General features: G+C 38.5%; 1 protein-coding gene and 1 long non-coding RNA gene across 14 annotated transcripts in view; one reads left to right on the top strand and one right to left on the bottom strand.

The window, feature by feature from the left end:
• The window catches only part of LOC133719954 (putative disease resistance protein RGA3), a 29,060-nt gene extending 8,942 nt beyond the window's left edge, over nt 1–20,118 (bottom strand). For 4 of the 13 annotated variants that reach the window (XM_062146140.1, XM_062146137.1, XM_062146139.1 and 1 more), the window contains exons 1-8: nt 18,738–20,117; nt 11,101–13,702; nt 10,692–10,822; nt 10,013–10,140; nt 9,646–9,865; nt 8,973–9,036; nt 8,336–8,470; nt 8,101–8,238 (exon numbers count right to left, since the gene is read on the bottom strand). In XM_062146140.1, coding sequence (XP_062002124.1) covers nt 10,815–10,822; nt 11,101–13,702; nt 18,738–19,871 — 3,744 coding nt within the window. In that variant the 5' untranslated portion in view covers nt 19,872–20,117 and the 3' untranslated portion in view covers nt 8,101–8,238; nt 8,336–8,470; nt 8,973–9,036; ... (1 more) ...; nt 10,013–10,140; nt 10,692–10,814. Of the gene's footprint in view, nt 1–2,155; nt 3,759–5,720; nt 5,858–8,100; nt 8,292–8,335; nt 8,471–8,972; nt 9,037–9,259; nt 9,360–9,451; nt 9,514–9,645; nt 9,866–10,012; nt 10,144–10,691; nt 10,823–11,100; nt 13,703–18,737 lie in introns of those variants that run through there. The other 9 variants (XM_062146141.1, XM_062146148.1, XM_062146143.1 and 6 more) reach the window with 9 other exon arrangements.
• Nucleotides 13,729–15,515, top strand: LOC133719957 (uncharacterized). The gene is made up of 2 exons (XR_009851577.1): nt 13,729–14,496; nt 14,877–15,515. It is a non-coding gene; the product is annotated as an uncharacterized LOC133719957 (long non-coding RNA).
• Nucleotides 20,119–21,787: the final 1,669 nt, after the last annotated feature.

Raw genomic sequence — 21,787 nt, 5'->3', positions numbered from 1 at the left:
GTGCTAAGTGAAAAGAGAATCAAGCATGTATTGCTTAAAGTTTATTTCACATATTAATGCTGCAATATTTGTTGGTTCAATAAGGAGGTGTGATTAAGTGATTTATTACCAGTCTCATAAACCATTCACACGAATGAATATATTTGTATATATGTGTGTGTATTGTGTGTATATATATACATATTTAAGAATTCGTATGAACTTAAATGGTTCTTGGTACATTTTAACTTGGTTGTTCAAGTTTGATTTCTTATAAGACACATTAAAATAAGAATGTAAGTTGTGTACTTACTGGGCTTGTGTTGCTCATGATGCTACACCTTCTTGTTTTCAGGTAACGAGTAGACGCTTGGGGAAAGTGGGGTGATTCTCTAAATAAATGAATGTTTTATTTTCTACTACTATTTCAAGAGAAATAATGTAATATATTTTTGTTCAACTTCAGTATTGTAAAAATAATAATTTCAATTCCTAATAAAAGTACTATTCAGACTTATTTACAAATTATCTTACTTTAATTTATTCTTTGAGGAAGTTTTGTTTGAAACAACCCACATCACGAATTCGGGTACCATATTTCAATATAATATTGGTCTCGGATTTGGGGTGTGACAGATTGGTATCAAAGCTTTCGTTCTCTTAAGTTTTGGCAAAAAAAAAAAAAAACTTTTGTAAAACTTAACAAGAACGGGGAGGGTTATATTTATGTGTATCGTTCAGCACGTAAAAGTTGTGTATAAATTCTTATTTATATATAGTTTGTTGCATCTTGAAGTTTTGTGTTTGAATCATATTAATATCATTAATGGGTTTAGTTTGAATTTTGTTACTTATGTATCTATTTATCAATGATCACTTAACAGTATGGATTATCGATACGTAGAAACTTTGCGAAGTGATGTCCAATATGGGAATGAGTATTTGGAACTACATGCCAAGGCTAGGCAACTAGCATATAACATGTGTATTGACATCTCCCAAAACAACCCTGGCATCAACCTTGATGATAAGTACTACATGGCAACTTTGTATGTTAATGAAGGAATTAATCTATACATGGAAGCTAGATGGATTTTAAGTAATCCCGAAAACATGAGGATTCTGCATGATGAGGCCATTGCAAATGGGATGCTTAGGACGAAAGATTGGGGGGCCACCCAATTACCAACAAGTAACTCAATCTGAAGAGTCAGTAAAATCTCCTAGTGTTGAACATGTCAATGACGTTGCTGCACCAACATCTTCTCATGTTCATACACATATTAGATCGAAGCCATACATAAGTGTGCGCCCCCATGTGTCTATTCCTTTTGGTTTTATGCCTACTCCTGGTTTAAATGACGGAATGGAGGAAACAAATACCTCTAGTCCTAATGTGGTCCTGGAGAAGGTTAGTTCTTAAAATAAGGAGAGGCCCTAGAAATTTGTTGTTTGGATTTTCCTTCCATGTTGTTTATTTCAATCATACTTGTAAGTCAAGTTGATGTTAGAAAATAGCTCTTAGAAGCCTTTTCTGACCTATGTGTAATATGTTTAATATAAAATATTTGATTTAAGAATATTTTGGTTTAGAGTATAACCATGTAGATCATTTTCTTTAAATAGGACCATGGCCGATAGAAGAAATCCACCTGTCGACGCAGATGATTTTGTCGAAGCCTTCGCAAGAAGGATGGAGGCAAATCAAGTCGGTGGGAGGCTAGGACGACTAGTAACACACATAAGGAGTCTAGGAGCAAGGAAATTTACTGGAGGGAAACCTCACGAGGCTGAAGAATGGATTTACAATCTGAAAATCCACTTTGAAATGATGGACTGTACCCAAGTAGAGTTACGAAGAGTGGCTACTTGTCTTTTAGAAGGAGATGCTCGTTTCTGGTGGGACACGGTCAAACGTGTCACACTCCCTGCAGCAATGGAACTCATGGAATGGGCTGTCTTCAAGGAGAAATTTCTGGAAAAATATTTTCCACAAGTTGAGAGAGACAAGAAAGAATTAGAGTTTATTCAACTTACCCAATGAAAGATGACTGTGATTGAGTACGAGACCAAGTTCACTAAACTTTCTTGTTTTGCTCCACACATGGTAGATACCGACGATAAAAAGGCAAGACGATTCATTGGAGGACTGAATTCCAATATTCGAAGAATGGTCACTCAACGTGGAATCACGTACGAGGAAGCTGTGGACAAAGCCCTAACTCAAGAGGAAGAAAATCAAAAATACCGCATGGAGAAGGAGCGAGAGAATGGCTTCCGAGGAAAGAGAAGTCATCCAATGTCTAACCAGAAAAGCGGACAACCATGGAAGCAGCAAACAAGGAGAGACGCATTTCAAAAGCCGACAACATTAACTCAACAAGGAAAGGAGGTAGCAAGAGGCCCAATTCGGTGTTTCAACTGTGGAGAAACGGGGCACATGTCTAATGCTTGTCCAAAGCCACGTCGCATTCCAGGATCTTGTTTCAATTGTGGGAAGGTGGGACATTTCTCAAATCAGTGCGATGCACCAAGGCAAAAAAATAACCCACCACCTCGTCCTGTCCAGCTAAATGCCATAGCTCGTGAGAACATCGTGATGGAAGGTACGCTAATAGCATATAGTACTCATGCTCATATACTATTTGATACTGGCGCATCCGATTCGCTTATATCTGCTGCATTTGTCACAACTTTGGGATTGACACCAACTGAGCATGATGAAATTTTAACAGTCTCAACACCATTAGAAAAATCTACCACTTTAACCAAAGTATGCAAATCATGTCCTATACATGTTCTAGATACAGAATTTCCCATGGACCTCATAGTCATAAATTTGAGGCGATTTGACATAATTCTAGGATTTGATTGGTTAAGCAAATATCATGCCTTTATAGGCTGTCGTGAGAAAACCATCACCTTCACTATTCCTGGCCAACCCATTCGAAAAATTCAGTGTGACTCGCCCAAAAAATTCATACCTTCCAAAATTCTTGCCAATGTCGAATTAAAGAGTTCAAAACCTTTAATAGACCAAATCCCTATGGTAAACTCATTTAAAGATGTTTTCCAAGAAATCACTCGTTTACCTCCAAGCCGAGATATTGAATTCAGCATTGACCTCATACCTGAAGCCAGACCAATTTCTGTTACTCCCTATAGAATGGCACCAAAAGAATTAAAGGAGTTGCAGACGCAAATCAAAGGATTGCTGGATCTGGGATTTATCCGGCCTAGTGCTTCTAGTTGGGGAGCACCTGTTTTGTTCGTGAAGAAGAAAGATGGATCTCTCCGACTATGCATCGACTATCGGCAACTAAACAAGGTGACTATCAAAAATAAGTATCCATTGCCGCGAATCGATGATTTGTTTGATCAACTACGAGGAGCTCGAATATTTTCAAAGATCGACTTGCGCTCTGGGTACCATCAACTTCTGGTCAAGGAGGATGATATCCATAAAACCGCCTTTAACACACGGTATGGACATTATGAGTGGTTGGTGATGTCCTTTGGATTAACCAATGCACCAGCCATATTCATGGATTTGATGAACCGAGTGTTCAGTCCATTTCTGGATAAATTCATTATCGTCTTCATTGATGATATTTTGATTTATTCTAAAAATGAAGCGGATCATACACAACACTTGGAGACTACCTTACAAGTGCTTAGGGAACACAAGTTATGTGCGAAACTTGAGAAGTGTGATTTCTGGCAACACCAAGTGAAGTTCTTAGGCCACGTAGTCTCTCAACTGGGGATAGCAATGGACCCTGCAAAGATTGAAGCTGTGTTAGAATGGGAAGCTCCTACCACTCCAACGGAAGTACGAAGCTTTCTTGGCCTTGCTGGATATTATCGAAGGTTCATAGAAGGATTTTCAAAACTTGCTCTCCCAATGACGAGGTTGACTCGAAAGAATGTGAAGTACATTTGGGATGACAATTGTGAACGAGCATTCCAAAAGCTAAAGGAAAGGTTGACAATAGCACCCATCCTCACCATCCCAGAAAGTGGAGTTCCTTTCGTCATATATACTGATGCATCACATCAAGGGCTCGGTTGTGTACTCATGCAAAGTGGGAAGGTGGTAGCATACGCATCTCGACAATTGAAGCTATCCAACCCACGATCTTGAACTAGCAGCCGTAGTTTTTGCTTTGAAAGTTTGGAGGCATTATTTGTATGGAGAACGATTCGATCTATTCTCCGACCACAAAAGTCTCAAGTACATTTTCTCCCAGAAGGATTTAAACATGCGACAACGAAGATGGATGGAGCTTATCAAGGACTATGACTTCACGCTGCAATACCACCCGGGGAAAGCAAATGTGGTGGCTGACGCTTTGAGTAGAAAACCTCAATGTCACCTTGCCTCCATTATAAGAGATCATTGGAGCGTGTTGGAAATTCTAATCGAATGCAATCTTACTCCTTCAGTGAACATGAATGGAGTTTTTATTGGAAATTTAGTGGTGCAACCCACCATAATTAGTCAAATCATTCAAGCTCAAGGAGAAGATGAAGAGCTCGTGAAATATGTTCAAGGAATGAAGGAAAAGCACCCTGAAGATTGGAGCACTCAAGCAAAAGAAGGAATGCGTTTTAGAGGGAGGCTCTGCGTGCCAAACGTTGCATCATTAAAAGATGATATAATGCAGGAGGCACATCGTTCAAAATTTACAATCCACCCAGGAGGAATGAAGATGTATAAAGATCTGAGGAAAAACTATTGGTGGAACAACATGAAGAGAGACATTGCCGCATATGTCTCTAGGTGCCTTACATGTCAAATGGTGAAAGCTGAGCACTTGCGGAAGGGAGGATTATTACAACCACTCAAGATTCCAGAATGGAAGTGGGAACACATCACGATGGACTTCATCACTGGATTACCAAAGACACAAAGAGGCAATGATGCAATTTGGGTCATTGTTGATCGCCTTACAAAGTCTGCACATTTCCTACCGATCAAAATAACAGATTCCATTGACGTCTTAAGTAAACTGTACTTGAGAGAAGTTGTGCGACTACACGGAGTTCCTGTTTCAATAGTTTCTGATCGTGATGCCCGATTCACATCAGGATTTTGGGTTAGTCTACAAACGGCAATGAAGACGAAGTTAGACATGAGCACCGCATTCCACCCTCAAACTGATGGGCAAACCGAGAGAGTCAATCAAGTGATAGAAGATATGCTTAGATCATGCATTTTGGATTTTGGAGGGAGTTGGGAGGATCACTTATATTTGATTGAGTTTGCTTACAACAATAGTTATCACTCAAGCCTAGGGATGGCACCTTTTGAAGCTCTCTATGGAAGACCGTGTCGTACTCCAATATGTTGGGCTGAGGTTGGAGAAGCCATTCTTCCCGGACCTGATATAGTTAAGCAATCGGCAGAGGTTATCACTTCAATTAAGGAGCGCTTGAAGACTGCACAAAGTCGCCAGAAGAGTTATGCGGATCGACATAGGAGAAGTGTAGAATTTCAGGTTGGAGATCATGTCTTGCTGAAAGTCTCACCGATGAGGGGAGTTATTCGTTTCGGGAGAAAGATTGCCAAGTTGTCACCACGGTTTATTGGGCCTTTCAAGATCATTGAGAAAGTTGGTAATTTAGCTTACCGACTAGATCTACCCCAAAACTTATCCAACGTGCACAATGTTTTTCATGTATCCATGCTACGGGAATACAAACCAGACAATTCCCGGTCATCGACCATAGTACCATAGAACTCTCAGAAGATGTCACATACGAGGAAGCACCTGTTCGTATCTTGGATCGAGAAGTACGGAAGCTCCGCACTAAGGAAATCCCACTAGTAAAGATACAATGGAATCGACATGACGAAAACGAGGCTTCGTGGGAACTAGAATCAGAAATGAGAAAGAAACATCCGCAATTGTTCATAGAACAAGGTACGTAAAATTCGAGGACGAATTTTCTTTTAAGGTGGGTAGACTGTAATAACCCGAAACTTAGTATCACTGTAGAGCACTCTAAGATACCTTAAACTTACAAATAATACAAGTATCTTCTAAGCATTTTTTTTTTTTTAGAAACCGATGATACCACATGCTATACTCACAAGTTATATAGGTAAATTTTTAGAGTTCTAGTAAACTTTCTAAAATACGTTAGTTCGTATTACTTGTGTACACTCGATATTTGTTTTCAAACTCAAAATTATTATCTATGTTATTTTTGTGATGCATGTTATTTTAGTACTAATTATTGCTATTTTTACCTTAAGAAAGCACTAAAAGTTCTTTACTTATTAATTAGGTAAATGTGCATATGGATGTGTGTGTGTGTGTATATATATATATATATATTTAGCAAGAGGATTTATGATCTGATTTATGCTTTCTTTCTTTTATTATTTTTTTAATTTTATCTTATCCTTTTAATCATTTAACCTAAATAGTGATTAGTCACTCACCTTACAATAATTAGTCACTTACTTATTTTATGCTTAATTCTAGCCTATATAAGCATATGATCTGATCATACCTCCTACAAGCTTGAAGATCAAATGCAAAATTGATCAAAACTCCCTTAGTTGAAGAGAAAACCCAACTAGAAGTTCCTCACACAAATCCTTCACCTTTTTTCTCTTAAGAAGTTCCCTTTTTGTGAAAGAAGTCCAAAGTTTGATCACAAGACCTTCTGAGTTCCTTAAGTAAGTACATGAATACATTCCTATATTCTTTTGTCTTTAAAATTTATCAAATTGCATAATCAATGATAAAATGGAAAAGAATCTGCTTTGCTGCAAACCCGTATTTTCGTATATAAAAAATTCTGTTTTGTCAAAACTAATTACAGTATTAAATTCCTCATCAAAAGTTCTTCAATTTAGGCTTTTGAATCACTCAAAAAGGTTAAGAAATGAAGAAGTTATGGCTAATCAAAGTTTTCAACTTTTAAACTCGCTGGAAATCTCATACAGCCATCACAACTTCAAAAATTCATATCTCCCTCATTTCTTATCCGTTTTCTACAAACTTTATATCAATTTGAAGCTTAGGACCTCTACTTGTGATCTGGAAAGTTTGAGAATTAATGGTGAAATACACCGTACGTAAAGACTTAAACATCAAAGGGCAGTATCAAAAATATTGGTTTCTGCACTGTTATGGTTCTTCACCATTTCTGGACTATGTAACTTCGAACTGAATTACATGACTTATACCATTGCATTCCTTGTGAAAAACCCTTAGAAATGGTGTACTCATTTGACTAATTCGGACTTGTGATGGACAACATAACACATTTTGAAGTTTGATGACTCTAATCGGAGAAACATGAATACGGTTGATGAACTTCAATGGATTTGGACATAAGGATTGAAATACTAACTATAATATAATTTTGTTAAATTGTTTATAGTTACTTATTTAATACTTGTGCTTTATTATTACCTATTTTACTTGATTTCAATTATGTATAAGCTTCTTTTTAATTATGTTGTTTGCTAGTGAATTTACTTATTTGTGATATACAATTATGTTACACATGTTTTCATATGAGATTATTCCTAAGTATATGTGTCTATATGTGTGAGTACATATACATATATTATGATCTATAATTCATAAAGATTGTATGTTGTGAATTTGATTATGTTTGAGAAGTACAGTTGTGATGTCACACCCAAATCCGAGACCAATATATATATGTATGTATGTATGTATGTACACACACACACACACATCCATATGCACATTTACCCAATTAATAAGTAAAGAACTTTTAGTGCTTTCTTAAGGTAAAAATAGCAATAATTAGTACTAAAATAACATGCATCACAAAAATAACATAGATAATAATTTTGAGTTTGAAAACAAATATCGAGTGTACACAAGTAATACGAACTAACGTATTTTAGAAAGTTTACTAGAACTCTAAAAATTTACCTATATAACTTGTAAGTATAGCATGTGGTATCATCGGTTTCTAAAAAAAAAAAATGCTTAGAAGATACTTGTATTATTTCTAAGTTTAAGGTATCTTAGAGTGCTCTACAGTGATACTAAGTTTCGGGTTATTACAGTCTACATATTCAGTACTAGCTTGACATAGAGAAAACACGAAAACAAATGCTTATACCTTTGAATGCAAGCTGTTAATGCTTTCCTGAAACACTCTGGAGGATACTTGGGACACACTTTTCCTGATCAGCTTGTCCTGGCACTAAGGAAGAGACTCACGTGGAAACTGATGTATATTTAATCAATTGCAGTGCTCCTGCCACAGATAGGGGTGTCCATTTTCAGCTTGATAACAAATCTAGTTTTTATCTGTAATTCAAAATTATAAACAGATGTAAGAAGACCTGATTTACCTCGAATAACTTGCGAACAGCCAAACCAAATATTAGAAAGGTGTTGATAGACCCTGTATTATCTTCAGGGGAAAGGTAGCTGAAGTACCAGGAAACTGTTTTGCATCTATTACAGAACAGTTGACTGAAAGCCTCCTACAAACCATAATAATAATATAGAAAGATTATTTTCTATAGAACAGTTGAGTGAATAAGTTGTTTCTCTAGAAAATTTTCCCACAACCTCCACCAGCAATGCATTTTTATGATACCATAGTATTGACTTGCTTTTACCTCATCCATAAGAAAGCAAATATGTTTCAAGTTTAACTTCTTTATGTGATTGCTATCATGCTATAAATACTAAAATTTACTGCACTGCAATAATTTTCAGGGCCGGCGTTACTGCATTGCAGTAAAGTGTCTAAAATTGACCTATTGGTTTATTCTTTGAAGAAATTACAAAGTAGTCAAAGTAAGTTTCTGTTATATTAATGCAAAATACAAAGTCATTTTATATAATCATAATGGAAATGGAACGTTTCGTGTTACAAGAAAAATAATACATTCCAGATTAGATGTCTGAACTGGTTACTCCAACACCACACTATAAACTACAAGGTTATATCTAATTCCAATATTGAAGGATAGGACTTACCTTGTGAATATACAAGATGTTACTACTACCAGGAACTGCAACAATAATTTCGTCACCTTGCTGCCTGCCAAAGAGTCAGAAATTTTACACATGTAAAATTTAAGAAAAGAAACTAAAAAAAAAAAAATATTAATGTATGGGAGGAGATCCATATTGCCCATCATTTAGTAAAATGGATATATGGATACAGCAGCCGCCTATGCACAGGGCACTTCTTGTTATAACTTATAAAAGCAGCTAGCTAGTATCTAGCTATCTATGTACAATTATATTTCTAAAGAGCATACAAAGATTCTCAGATGCATGCTTTGTAGAGGGTGTGGTTGAAACCCCAAAAATAAATCGTAATGCCTCCATCCGATGAGTGACATGGATCGGCATGAACTTCTGAAACAGAAAAGGAAAAGGGAATTTTCTCACTGCTAAGAGGGAGGATAAACTTAAGCTTACAGATAGTGAAAGATGTTTCACAAAACTACCTCCTTTGAATTTTGTTTGCTCAAAAAGATGTTTTTTGCCTACACCAAGTTACTGCTTGTGGCTATAGCATAGATGTATTGCATTTTACATGAGAAATTGAATCAGAATGAGAACACTTGATGTGGAGGATGACGTCAAAGACACAACAAACAATGGTGAAAACTGGACAAGAAACAATGAAAAAAAATAAAACCTTTCTGAAAAGTGCAGAACATCTAGATCCCAGAGACATTTAACAACTTTGAAGAACATCTGCAACTCAATTGGTCCTCTTGAAACTGTGAGAAACTGAGAATGTGTCATATTCATTTGACGAATGCTTGATCAACAGTTCTTCTATAAAACCCAAAGATGCCAAAGAACAGCTGATAATGTGGATTGGAAAGATAATGATTGACGAGCCAGCATTTAGTCTGTTTTCAACCAGAAATGATTCCAGTTTAGGCAAATTGTTATGCGAGAAGCATGATACCTTAACCATTTAAAAAAGTTTTCCATGCAACATTTTCCAAAGTTGCAATGATTTCTAAGAAAAATACAGTTTGGTCAAATAATCTTACACCATTCCTCTGGAGGACAACTCGGAGGAACCAACTGGCATGGAAGCTTCTTTTGTTGAAAGGGAAGCTAAGGGGAATGGGATCCGAACAAGGTGATCTGATCAACTGTTGCCTCAATTACTTCTGATCTGCTGTTTAGGAATTAGGAAATGTATAATTTGAATGAAGCTATAATTATCAGTAACAAATCCAAACTATAGATGGTTTCAAATTAGCTGATAATGTTGAATAGCATAAACTTCGAGTGCCAAGATGCAATGTAATTAGAATTTACATATACTCCAATATTTAATATGTTTTGCAGAAAAGAACCAGTTTGCTTTGTAACCGATAAGGTTAAGAGGGTATAATAAGATGAAGATGAAGTTCATTAATTTTAATCCGCTACTTATATTGAATTACCTAATTGCATGAACCTTTTCTGTTTTGTGCCAGATTTTTCCACTTCTTTCCTGTCACTTTTTATTCTAGCTTTGAAGTTTTATGGAGGAGAAAGTTCAGAGAGAACTCATATTAAAACGCAACATGGTGTTGAGAAAATCTAAAACAGGTGCATGGGGACACCACAATACCACATACAATCTGATTAAATCCAGTTAGAGATATAAATACACACATACACATGGTGACACGGTCCAAGCCTATATGGGTTCTAGTACAGACAAGGAGCAATGCATACCTCAGCAATTGGAGTGTTTTCTAATATATATCTTCTCATGATCAGCACAGCAGTAGAAAGGAACAACCATTTTTGAAAAGTTTGCCTTGCCTCGATACATAGCTTCATACATATGCATTTCTACTATTCCACTAATCAAAAAAAAAAAAAGAGTTTTGTTAATGCTGGAATTAAAAAAAGCAAATGTGTAAAAGATAGAAATCAAGTTGGATTTTCAAAGACTACAGTCGTAAAATTGGTAGAGTTAAAAGCGTGACTGACTGATTGATATTCACTACAACTACACACTACGTATTTTAACAGTTTTCCATTTGGAAATATTCTGTAGGATTATTGAAGTTTGAATGAGTAGCTACAACATATATAACAAGTAGTGGTATTAGAAAGAAAAGTAGAGAAGAAATCTTACGACGGACATCTGGAATATGAGAAATCTTGGGCCACTCTGGGCCACCCTTCCTGCATCTTTCAATTATAGGAGAGGCATAGATGAACAGGAACCTTAATTTTGTGAGGCATTGCATAGCTTGGAGTGAAGGAAGTTTCTTTAGATTTTGGCAACTCTCTATGGTGAGGCAGTCAAGAGACGAGAAGTTTCCAAACCAGTCTGGAATTTCCTCCACATGGTCGAAGGAGCATATAGTCAAAGATGTGAGAGAAGTGAAGTGTTGAATCTGTTCAGGCAGAGAGTTGAGCTTAGGCCAGCCTTCCAGCCTTAGTTCCTCAAGTTGTGGCATGACCGGTATAGCAGGGAATGAATCGAGCTCGCAGAAGGCACCGATGTTCAATATCTTCAAGCTGGTGAGGGATGCTAAATATGGAATTGTCTCCAGACTGGGGCAGTTTATTATCTCCAACTTCTCAAGAGAGGTGCAGCAGTTTAGTCCACTTGGGAGGCTCGATAGTTTAGGACAATGCAAAATCTCTAGTACACGAAGGGATGGCAAGCCCTGTGAAATTGGAATGGACGTTATGTTGCATTCCCTGATTGTCAAGGTTTCAAGACTGCTGTATTCTATCCCCTCCGTAAATGGGATGGACTCCAGACTGTCGCAGGCCGTTATATCCAACTTCTTTAGAGACGGTGCTAGTAGCCCCTCAGGTAAATACCTCAGTTTAGGACAACGCACAATCTTTAGTACACGAAGGGATGGCAAGCCCTGTGAAATTGGAATGGACGTTATGTTGCATTCCCTGATTGTCAAGGTTTCGAGACTGCTGTATTCTATCCCCTCCGTAAATGGGATGGACTCCAGACTGTCGCAGGCCGTTATAACCAACCTCTTTAGAGATGGTGCTAGTATTCCCTCAGGTAAATACCTCAGTTTAGGACAGTATGAAATATGCAGTGTCTGAAGAGAAGTGCAACAACCAAATCCATGGGGAGCAATACAAGTTAACTCCAAACAACGATGTAGCCCCAAAAGTTCAAGATTCTTGTTGTTCCTTAACATCCCGTCCGGCAGGCAGTTAACTCCTCCCGCCCATTCTAGATCGAGATAAGTGAGAGTGGTCAGTTTGCTAAGAATACTTGTTACCGGTACACCGCTATCCATTCTAATCACACTCAGCTTCTGAAGAGATGGAAAATAAGTGGGAGCACTTGTTAACTTGTGACAATCCCACAGAATAAGCTCCTCAAGACGTGGAAACACCTCTGTTGGCAACAATACTTGTGGTTCACTCCATTCGATTAGCTTCTTGGCGTTTTTAATATGCAAACTCTTCAATGCAGGAAACAGAGCCTTCGTCTGAGAACCTGTCGTAGCCTCATGGGGATCGTAACCGTAAAAGTCAGATCCTAGACATTTCAGGTTTGACATGTAGTCCATGAGAAGAGATCTAAGATTAGGCAGATGGCCAAGTTTTGGGACTCCTTCACATTTGTTGCAGCCCCCAAATGTGATCTCTTCCAAATTTCTGGGTAGAGACAACTTGCTCATCATCCATGAAGGAAATTTATCACCCATGAAGTTTTCAATCTTTAAGAATTCCAAAGTAGGGTGTGGTTGAAGTGCTTCCAGTACATCCTCATCAATGTTGCTGCTGCTGCTTGCCCGGTGTTCGTTACTTGACCAACTAAAGCTTAAATCACGTATACGCTTCCCCACTAGATTTGCTTTCTTAGCTGCTTCTCTATCTCTCACATGTTCCAGATGATAAATAGTTAGTCCACCTTTCAATTGTTTCAAGCCGCCCAGTTCCTCGATTCCCCAACCTATCTCCTTACGCACCGTAAAATAAGGTAATGATTGAAGGTTAGTCAATCGCCCCATCCCAGCTGGCCATGGAAACTGCTGTGAAAGATATACGCTTGATCTAATGGGACAAATATGTCTCAAATTGATCAAATTGAGCAATTCCTTTGGAAGCTCTTTCAAGCGGAGACCTTCCATTTTCAAAGTCTGTAGGTTATAAAGCTTGCCAATAGATTTGGGGAGTGTTGTAATCCTTGTATCAGAAATATCCAGATACCTCAAGTGTTTCATTTTTCCAATTGAAACTGGCAACTCCTTGATATTTGGCCCGTATAATCCTAAGACTCGCAAAGTTTGAAAGCTTGGTAGAAAGACTTGATCGCCAACAAATGAGCGACCTCTTTCCTGCCAAGACTTTGATACACGTTCTGCAACATCATGCACAAGATCGTGCATCTTGCAATAGATGATATTTCCATAGTAGTCTCTTGTAACATCTTGAAAAAAAGAATTTTCCAGTAGGATATTAAAATATTCTTCACCTATATCTTCCATCTCTCTTTCCTTGGAAGGATGTAGCCATCCTTGAGCCATCCAATGCTGGATTAAGTCCTCCCTTTCGAATACAAAATCTTTGATGTAGTTAGAGCAGTATGCAAAACATTGTTTTAAAGATGGTGACTTTAGTTCGTCAAAACTCAACTTTAAAATCGACAAGATTTTCTCTTCTCCTTCGGGCAAATCCCATATACTGCTTTCTAGGATTGACCCCCATCCATCACTCATTTTGGAGAGCATCATGTTTCCCAAAACCTAGAATTGGTAATGAGTAAAAATTTTGTCAATTACAAATAATTTAAAGTCACAATAATGGCATTGTAATATACGTACAATTTCCTACAAGCACAAGTTTTGAGGGTGGTAAAATGCTAGCTCATGCGTTTTCCACATGGGATAAGTAACCTACTTTGAAGAGAATTTAGCGAAGAATTTAACTTGATACTTTAAAAGTGATGTGTCTAAGAGAAGATTTCCATCTATGGAGTCTAAGAGCTTTAGGGTCGAGTTGTGCAAGCATTGGAAGTTGTTAGTATCAGAGTCAACAAGTTTGGTGAAGACTTGAATTGCAAGCCGAGTGATTCCATGATGCATGTGTGAAGGAAAGAATTGTTTTCAAAAGGACAAATTCACATGTTGACTCAAAGTTTGCCAACTGTTGTCGATATTGAGCACCAAGAAATGCCTCGTGTTGCGACCATGACGTACGATTCGTCAAGAAGACTTGAGGAAATTTGCGTTTAGTTGAAATTAATTTAAAAGTTATGAGGTGAAAGAAAACTTGTTAAGATTTGCAGCCACTCCTAGTTACTTTCGTTTTCTTTACCCATCTAGAATTCGTCATGGCTTTCATTGATAGGTCTAGAAAATGATACCTAATTCTATTGAAGTTTTGAATAGTTGTTATGAACTTAAGACTTATCAGCCAATATAAACTGAAGAATATCCTGAGAAGAGAGAAGTTCTTCCCCTAAGCCTTCCATCTTAGCTTTATGCATGTCCATCCTTCCCCTACCCTTCGTGGTAGATCTCTGCCCCGGTGGCAGCAGGTATGTATATAGTTTGATTTTTGTTGAATTCGTTTATCCCATCATCCAAATCTATTAATAATGCTATGTGAATCACCTTTTTGGATATCACCTACATCCCACCTTATGTGGTAGCTGATGTGGCAGAGCCATGTCATTTAATGAAATTCTGTGATAGATTGGACTTTCTGCCACATCAGCTGCCACATAAGGTAAGATGCCCTCTAAAAATGTGGTTCACTTAGTATTACTCAAATCTTCTTCATCCTTAGATCCCAGAATACTCATTCCCCGTCTATCCCATTTTCTCCTTCTTTCTCTTTGATTCTCATCCCTCTCATATCCCTCTAATCTTCTTTCTCTTCTCATGCTTTTCAAATCCCAAATTCTTCACATTTCAGGTGCACATGTTTCATACCCATCAGTTTTTTAAATGAATGTTCGCCGATTTGAATCCTGAATTTGGCGTTGTATTAGATGTCTTACATAGGCACGTGGGCGATTATGTTGCTGCTTATCTCGATTCCCTTTCTTTGTTCTATTTCTTTTGGCTACCTAACTGCCTGGCGATCTGTTGATGGGTTATGTTGATGTTTTGTATGGTTTTGGGATGTGCATTATGGAATTCTTCTGTTCGGATCTGGTTTGTTGTTCATGCGCAGAAAATATTTGGCCGACTTCTCAGTCATTGGTTTCAGCTCTTGTGATGTTTCTATGTCAACGTGGTGGCTCGATTGTTGGCAGTGACAGCACGATCGATCTCCTCTTCTGCTGAGCTTGCATGTGGGCTGGTTGTCTTTGGGCTTGTTTGTTGTTGATTTTTGTTGGTTGTTTCCTTGTTTTTGCACTCTTGGTCCATTTTTGGGTCTTTGTTTGTAAGTTTGTGTTTGTGAAATAAAACAAATCATTTCACTAGCCTATATATACGGAAGTTATTTTTTTTAGGACAATGTCTCAAAATGTAAACCTACCGCTATTTTTCCTCCTAAGTTGTACTTATATAGGATTTTTTTCCAATAAGTCTCTATTTTTCTTTTTTCCCCAAACGTTTTTTCTTTCTTTGTTTTGCTTTTCCAATATTTTTATTTTTATTTTTTTGGTTGTTTTCTCCTCTCCCTCTTTGTCACTGTATAGGAGGGGGGGGGGGGGGGGGGGGGAGATAATTCATGCCCTGACCCTAGACCAAACTCACCCCCTTTCGTCAGTTGCATCTCCCCCCTCCTCGTCGATCTCCTTTGATGCCACCAGCGTCCTCCACTATTCCACCACCTGGCTGCCGTAATGACAAAATTTGAGAGTGAGCACTGATCGAGCAGTACTTCCAACCAAATGCCACAAATCCTAAGCCTCTAGAAGTTTCCTGAACCTATTAAAAAAAAAACCAAATTTGTAGTTGCAGTGCCAAACATACGCACATCGAGGTGGAGAATCTGCACGGCAGAGGCCAAGAAGCCACCATCTCCGCCAACGAAGACTCTATGGTCAAAAACTTCAAAATGCTCATCTACAAGCCAAATCCTCACTTCACCTTCGACTCCTCCGTCGAGTGTCTCTTCTACAGCACACTCCTTGACAGCGATCTCACCACCATCGACACCGAGTCACCGACAAAGCACACCTCTTCTTCCTTCTCTTCCCGCTAAATCTCCCCACGTGATCCATTGCACGTTTGATCAAAACCATCCGAACTGACCTTATTACTGGAACCTCATGCTCGGAGCTATCCATTTCTACCTCTATCCTCCAGCGTTGGGTACGAGTTAGACTTCTTTGTCGTTCGGTGTGAAGAAGAACGACGGCGGAGGGTCTTAGATGAGGCGGTGCGCGCTGGTCCGTGATGACAGAGGCCATGAGGTGGTCGAGCGGGACCATCATGATCTGTGACGAGATCAAGGTTAAAGAGAGAGGCTCTCTCCGCTACCAAAAGAATTGGTTGAGGAAGGAGAGTAGAATACACGCGAGGGATCTAAGTGTCTGTATTCAGAACGTGACGGTCGGAATGGAGGATTATCGGTGACCAGAATGGTGAGGATGACTTGCTCAATTGGGCAATTTTCCTCACCGAAAAGGATATCAGAAAAAGAGAGAGAGAGAGAGAGAGTCCTGAAAAAATTGCACATGATACAATAACACGACATGAACACGAATGAAATTATAAGGATTTAGTTTGTGGTTTATTGGTTTGGTTCCATATAAGGTCACAACGATAAGAACACAAATTTTAATGGTTCGGTTTAGTGTTAATCCGTTAACATGATAAGACCCTTAACATAAGAGTGTTCTTGTAAATTTTGAGTTTCTCAATCTAATATACATGAGAAACCTTAATGCATCTTTCTAATTCATTGTAACTGAGTCTCAACATTCATGACAATAATCCTCACCCCCTTTCGTCAGTTGCATCTCCTTTCATGCCCTGACCCTAGACCAAACTCACCCCCTTTCGTCAGTTGCATCTCCCCCCTCCTCGTCGATCTCCTTTGATGCCACCAGCGTCCTCCACTATTCCACCACCTGGCTGCCGTAATGACAAAATTTGAGAGTGAGCACTGATCGAGCAGTACTTCCAACCAAATGCCACAAATCCTAAGCCTCTAGAAGTTTCCTGAACCTATTAAAAAAAAAACCAAATTTGTAGTTGCAGTGCCAACCATACGCACATCGAGGTGGAGAATCTGCACGGCAGAGGCCAAGAAGCCACCATCTCCGCCAACGAAGACTCTATGGTCAAAAACTTCAAAATGCTCATCTACAAGCCAAATCCTCACTTCACCTTCGACTCCTCCGTCGAGTGTCTCTTCTACAGCACACTCCTTGACAGCGATCTCACCACCATCGACACCGAGTCACCGACAAAGCACACCTCTTCTTCCTTCTCTTCCCGCTAAATCTCCCCACGTGATCCATTGCACGTTTGATCAAAACCATCCGAACTGACCTTATTACTGGAACCTCATGCTCGGAGCTATCCATTTCTACCTCTATCCTCCAGCGTTGGGTACGAGTTAGACTTCTTTGTCGTTCGGTGTGAAGAAGAACGACGGCGGAGGGTCTTAGATGAGGCGGTGCGCGCTGGTCCGTGATGACAGAGGCCATGAGGTGGTCGAGCGGGACCATCATGATCTGTGACGAGATCAAGGTTAAAGAGAGAGGCTCTCTCCGCTACCAAAAGAATTGGTTGAGGAAGGAGAGTAGAATACACGCGAGGGATCTAAGTGTCTGTATTCAGAACGTGACGGTCGGAATGGAGGATTATCGGTGACCAGAATGGTGAGGATGACTTGCTCAATTGGGCAATTTTCCTCACCGAAAAGGATATCAGAAAAAGAGAGAGAGAGAGAGAGAGTCCTGAAAAAATTGCACATGATACAATAACACGACATGAACACGAATGAAATTATAAGGATTTAGTTTGTGGTTTATTGGTTTGGTTCCATATAAGGTCACAACGATAAGAACACAAATTTTAATGGTTCGGTTTAGTGTTAATCCGTTAACATGATAAGACCCTTAACATAAGAGTGTTCTTGTAAATTTTGAGTTTCTCAATCTAATATACATGAGAAACCTTAATGCATCTTTCTAATTCATTGTAACTGAGTCTCAACATTCATGACAATAATCCTCAACTCTCAACTTTTAAAAATAAAAAGGTACTTCGACTGTATAAGATTTATGTGGGCTTCTTATGTTACTTTTTTTTTTTTTTTTGTCAGATTCTTATGTTACTCTAAGTTTATAAGATGTTGGATGTAATCATTTAGTTATTTTCTTAATGAGTCTTAATGGGTTTTAATGGTTAACATGAAATTTAATGGTTCAGTTTTGGTTTTAACTTTTAACATCCTCCACACATTAGTATAACGGTTTGTTATTGTGTTCCACGATAAATATACGAAATGAACTTAATACTATATAAACACAACATGACACGATGTTTTGCCAAGTGGGGGTGGTGTTAGTGTGAGAGTGGCAGATTTGTAATTCATTGATTGTGTATATTACAAAATTGTAAGTTCAATCAATTTTTGGGATTAATGGGCCTGATGGGAATTTTTTATTTTTTTTTTATTTTTGGGTGATGGGAAAAATTTTCTCTATAATCGGACTTATAGGTCAAGGTCAATTTTAGTTTCGGGAACGCTAATTTAATAGCACTTTAGTTTTGGATTACCAAACTACAGATACAAAGAGTTAACTTAATATTGATTGGAATCACTAGCCAAACAAACTCAAAATTTGGTAAATGTATAAGCACGTACCTTCGCCACTAGTGGTAAACCTGCACACCTTCTAGCAATCTCCTTTCCAGTGATTTCTTGATCTCTATTTATATGAGCACCTCCATCTGAAAATGCTCTGTTCTTCAATATCTGCCAACATTGGTCGTCTGATAGCTTGTCCATTTCACATATAGAAAATGCTTGCACAATTGATTCAATGGTTGATGCAACCCTCATGTTGCGGGTGGTGACAATGATGTTGCACCCCACCCTATCAGTAACATTTAACAAGCAATTGATCAACTCTTCCCATTTTTCAGATTCAAGGCACCAAACATCATCGAGTATGAGAAGATATCTTTTCCCTTTCAACTCTTGTTGGAGGGTTTTACAAAGTTCATCCTTGCCTTCTACTGCAGCTCTGTGTTTAAAAGATTGCCAGATCCTCCTTAATATCATCACGACTTGGAAATCAGTAGATACACATATCCATATCTTTCGATCGAAGTGCTCTTCTATCTTAGGATCATGACATACTTTTTTAGCCACAGTTGTCTTCCCGAGGCCTCCCATACCCACAATAGCAAAACCGGAAAGGTGATTTGCTTGACCACTATTTGAGTTTATCAAGTTTGTCACTATATCAGACACTACCTCCTCTCTGCCAATGATTTTGTTTTCATCTTGATCAAAGAAGGAGTAAGTTTCCCTTTTATGAGAGGTTGTTGCATCTGCAGATGGCAATGGCGTACGAAGTAACCCATAACTAGGAGCAACTTTGTTCAGATTCTCCAGAGATTCAGTGATTTTCTGAATCTTCCGTGCTATTTTCCGACGAAATCTGGGCTTGGAGAGTGGAAGGGACTTGAGAATTCTGTCGATTCGGGTCCGCGCCTCTACTTGACGCCGGAGCTCTTCATATTTGCACTCATCCAATACATCATCAGCATCATGAGCTATGTGTTCAAGCTTCGCCACCCACCGCTGCACCGCCTCACCCTGATTGTGTCGCGGATGGTCGGCATCACGTAGCAAAGCTTCAAGCATGAATAGTGTTTCACACAGCTTTGTTAATTCTTCATTGAATCCCCATTGAAGTCTGAGTTCTTTTCCGGCTAGTGAAGCCAGTTTCGTGAGCATTTCCTGGGGAACGAAAGTAAAGAACTCTGCCATGAAGGAAGAAGAACAAAGTAACTGTTGATTGATTACTGAAGAAAACTAGAATATAGCAGCAGTGCGTCTCTTGTCAAGCAGTATGAATTTGTAGTGCGTTAGGTACAACTACAACCCAAAAAGTCAAGGTAGGGGCCCAACTCGTGAATTGCAATGAATTCTTTCTGGTGCAAGCATCTCTCTTTATAACTTTTTTTTTTTGTGGGGTTACAAAGCATCTCTCTTTATAACTTTGATGTATAAGGAATCCGATGCTTTTATTTTATTTTTTGTAATTTTTTTTTTAAGAAGATGATTGTTGGCCTCAATTGCTTAAAAGTTCAATTTTAAGTGTCGAGTCATGTCACTTACAAATTATTTATTTTTTATGTCATGTAATTATTGAGAAAAAAATCATATTGTCATTCTAAAAATTAATGGTTATAAATTAATTTAACTTTCTTCTAAAAAAAAGATATTTTTTTATTTTTTATTTTTATTACACTCGTGCTTAGATTTAAACAAGAACTTTTTTTTTCTTCAATCAAGAATAGTAAAAATTCATGTAATTCAGTCAATAGATTTGCACATACATTCGATCAATAGATTTGCATAACACATGTATATGAATTCGAACTTTGTTGTGTTCCTGCAAATTTTAAAAATGTAATATGAAAAATACATATTCGTATGATTATATATATTCTTGTGTTCATTTTTTTTTTTTTTGGAAAAATAGATAACTTCATTACTTATCCATGGCCAGAAGACACATACATCATAAATAGTCTCATGCCAAAAGTTCTAGATGACACAAGCTTCCTAACAAATGACAAGTAACCCTCATTGCAAACAAAATGAGCTCACTTATTCTAAACAAGCAACTAGCAGGAGAAGCTAGTAACCTAGTGAATGTTACATGACTCAAAACAACTGGACTAGTAAGTTCGCCTAGAGACCTCAATTGGTGTACAAAAATACTAGTAAATTGCAAAGAGCCTCCCACGAATGTAAGATCCAAAGGGTCACGAAATGCAGTATGCCAAAAACAATCCCAAGCCACCAGTCCACTGCCTTGAACTTGCAATTGAATAGCCCACCACATTTGAACTAAGGCCCAACGAGCCAAGCCCCAACTTCTCCTCCTGGCCCTTGAATATGGTCGGAGACTACTCTCCCAATGATGGAGACACCACCAAAATTCGGCATAGCAGAGATGTAGATCGCTAATACTTGGGTCCCAAACCCAGATCTTCCACAGGTTTCAGGATTGTACCACTTCAAGCCCATCAATTGGGCTTAGATTTGGCCTCAGCACTTGGCCACTACCGTCACCGACGTCAGCTGCAGCCCTAACCATGGTAAACATCAAGGCCGGGACCTGCCAGGGCACAACGCCGTCACCAATAAGAGATGGCCAACCGATTTGCCGCCATACCTCGCCATCACCATCGATCATAAAAGCAAAACCGCCGTCGAAGGTCAGCCAATCCCGATGGTGAAACCATGCCTTCCACACATCGAACCCCAAAGAAAAGGAGATCAGAAGTATCAAAAGAGCACGCGACTTAATTGCCGTCAAGCGTTGAGTAAATCGTAGAGGATGTCCACGGTAGATCGGGGTGGGAAACACCAGTAGGGGGAGGGCGGCTAGAGCCGCATAGGGTTTTTGGGTTTTATGAGCTATAATTGCAGATATATACCATTATTTCCAGTACACAAGTTCTAATAAAAATGGAAATCTACATGTTAAAATTGGAATTAACCAAGTAGGATTATCCAAATTTTGATCAGGGATCCAATTTGAGTAGGATAGATTTCGACAAAAAATTGAGACTAGCTCGTAGTAGCACAGTTCAATAGTTCATCGTTTAAAATATTGACTCTATAGATATAGTAGGCAGTAGCTAGTATAGAAAAGAAAACATAGTTTCAAG

Source organism: Rosa rugosa, chromosome 7, assembly GCF_958449725.1.
Source record: "Rosa rugosa chromosome 7, drRosRugo1.1, whole genome shotgun sequence".
NCBI lineage: Eukaryota > Viridiplantae > Streptophyta > Magnoliopsida > Rosales > Rosaceae > Rosa > Rosa rugosa.
This window is presented reverse-complemented; position numbering and strand designations above follow the sequence as displayed.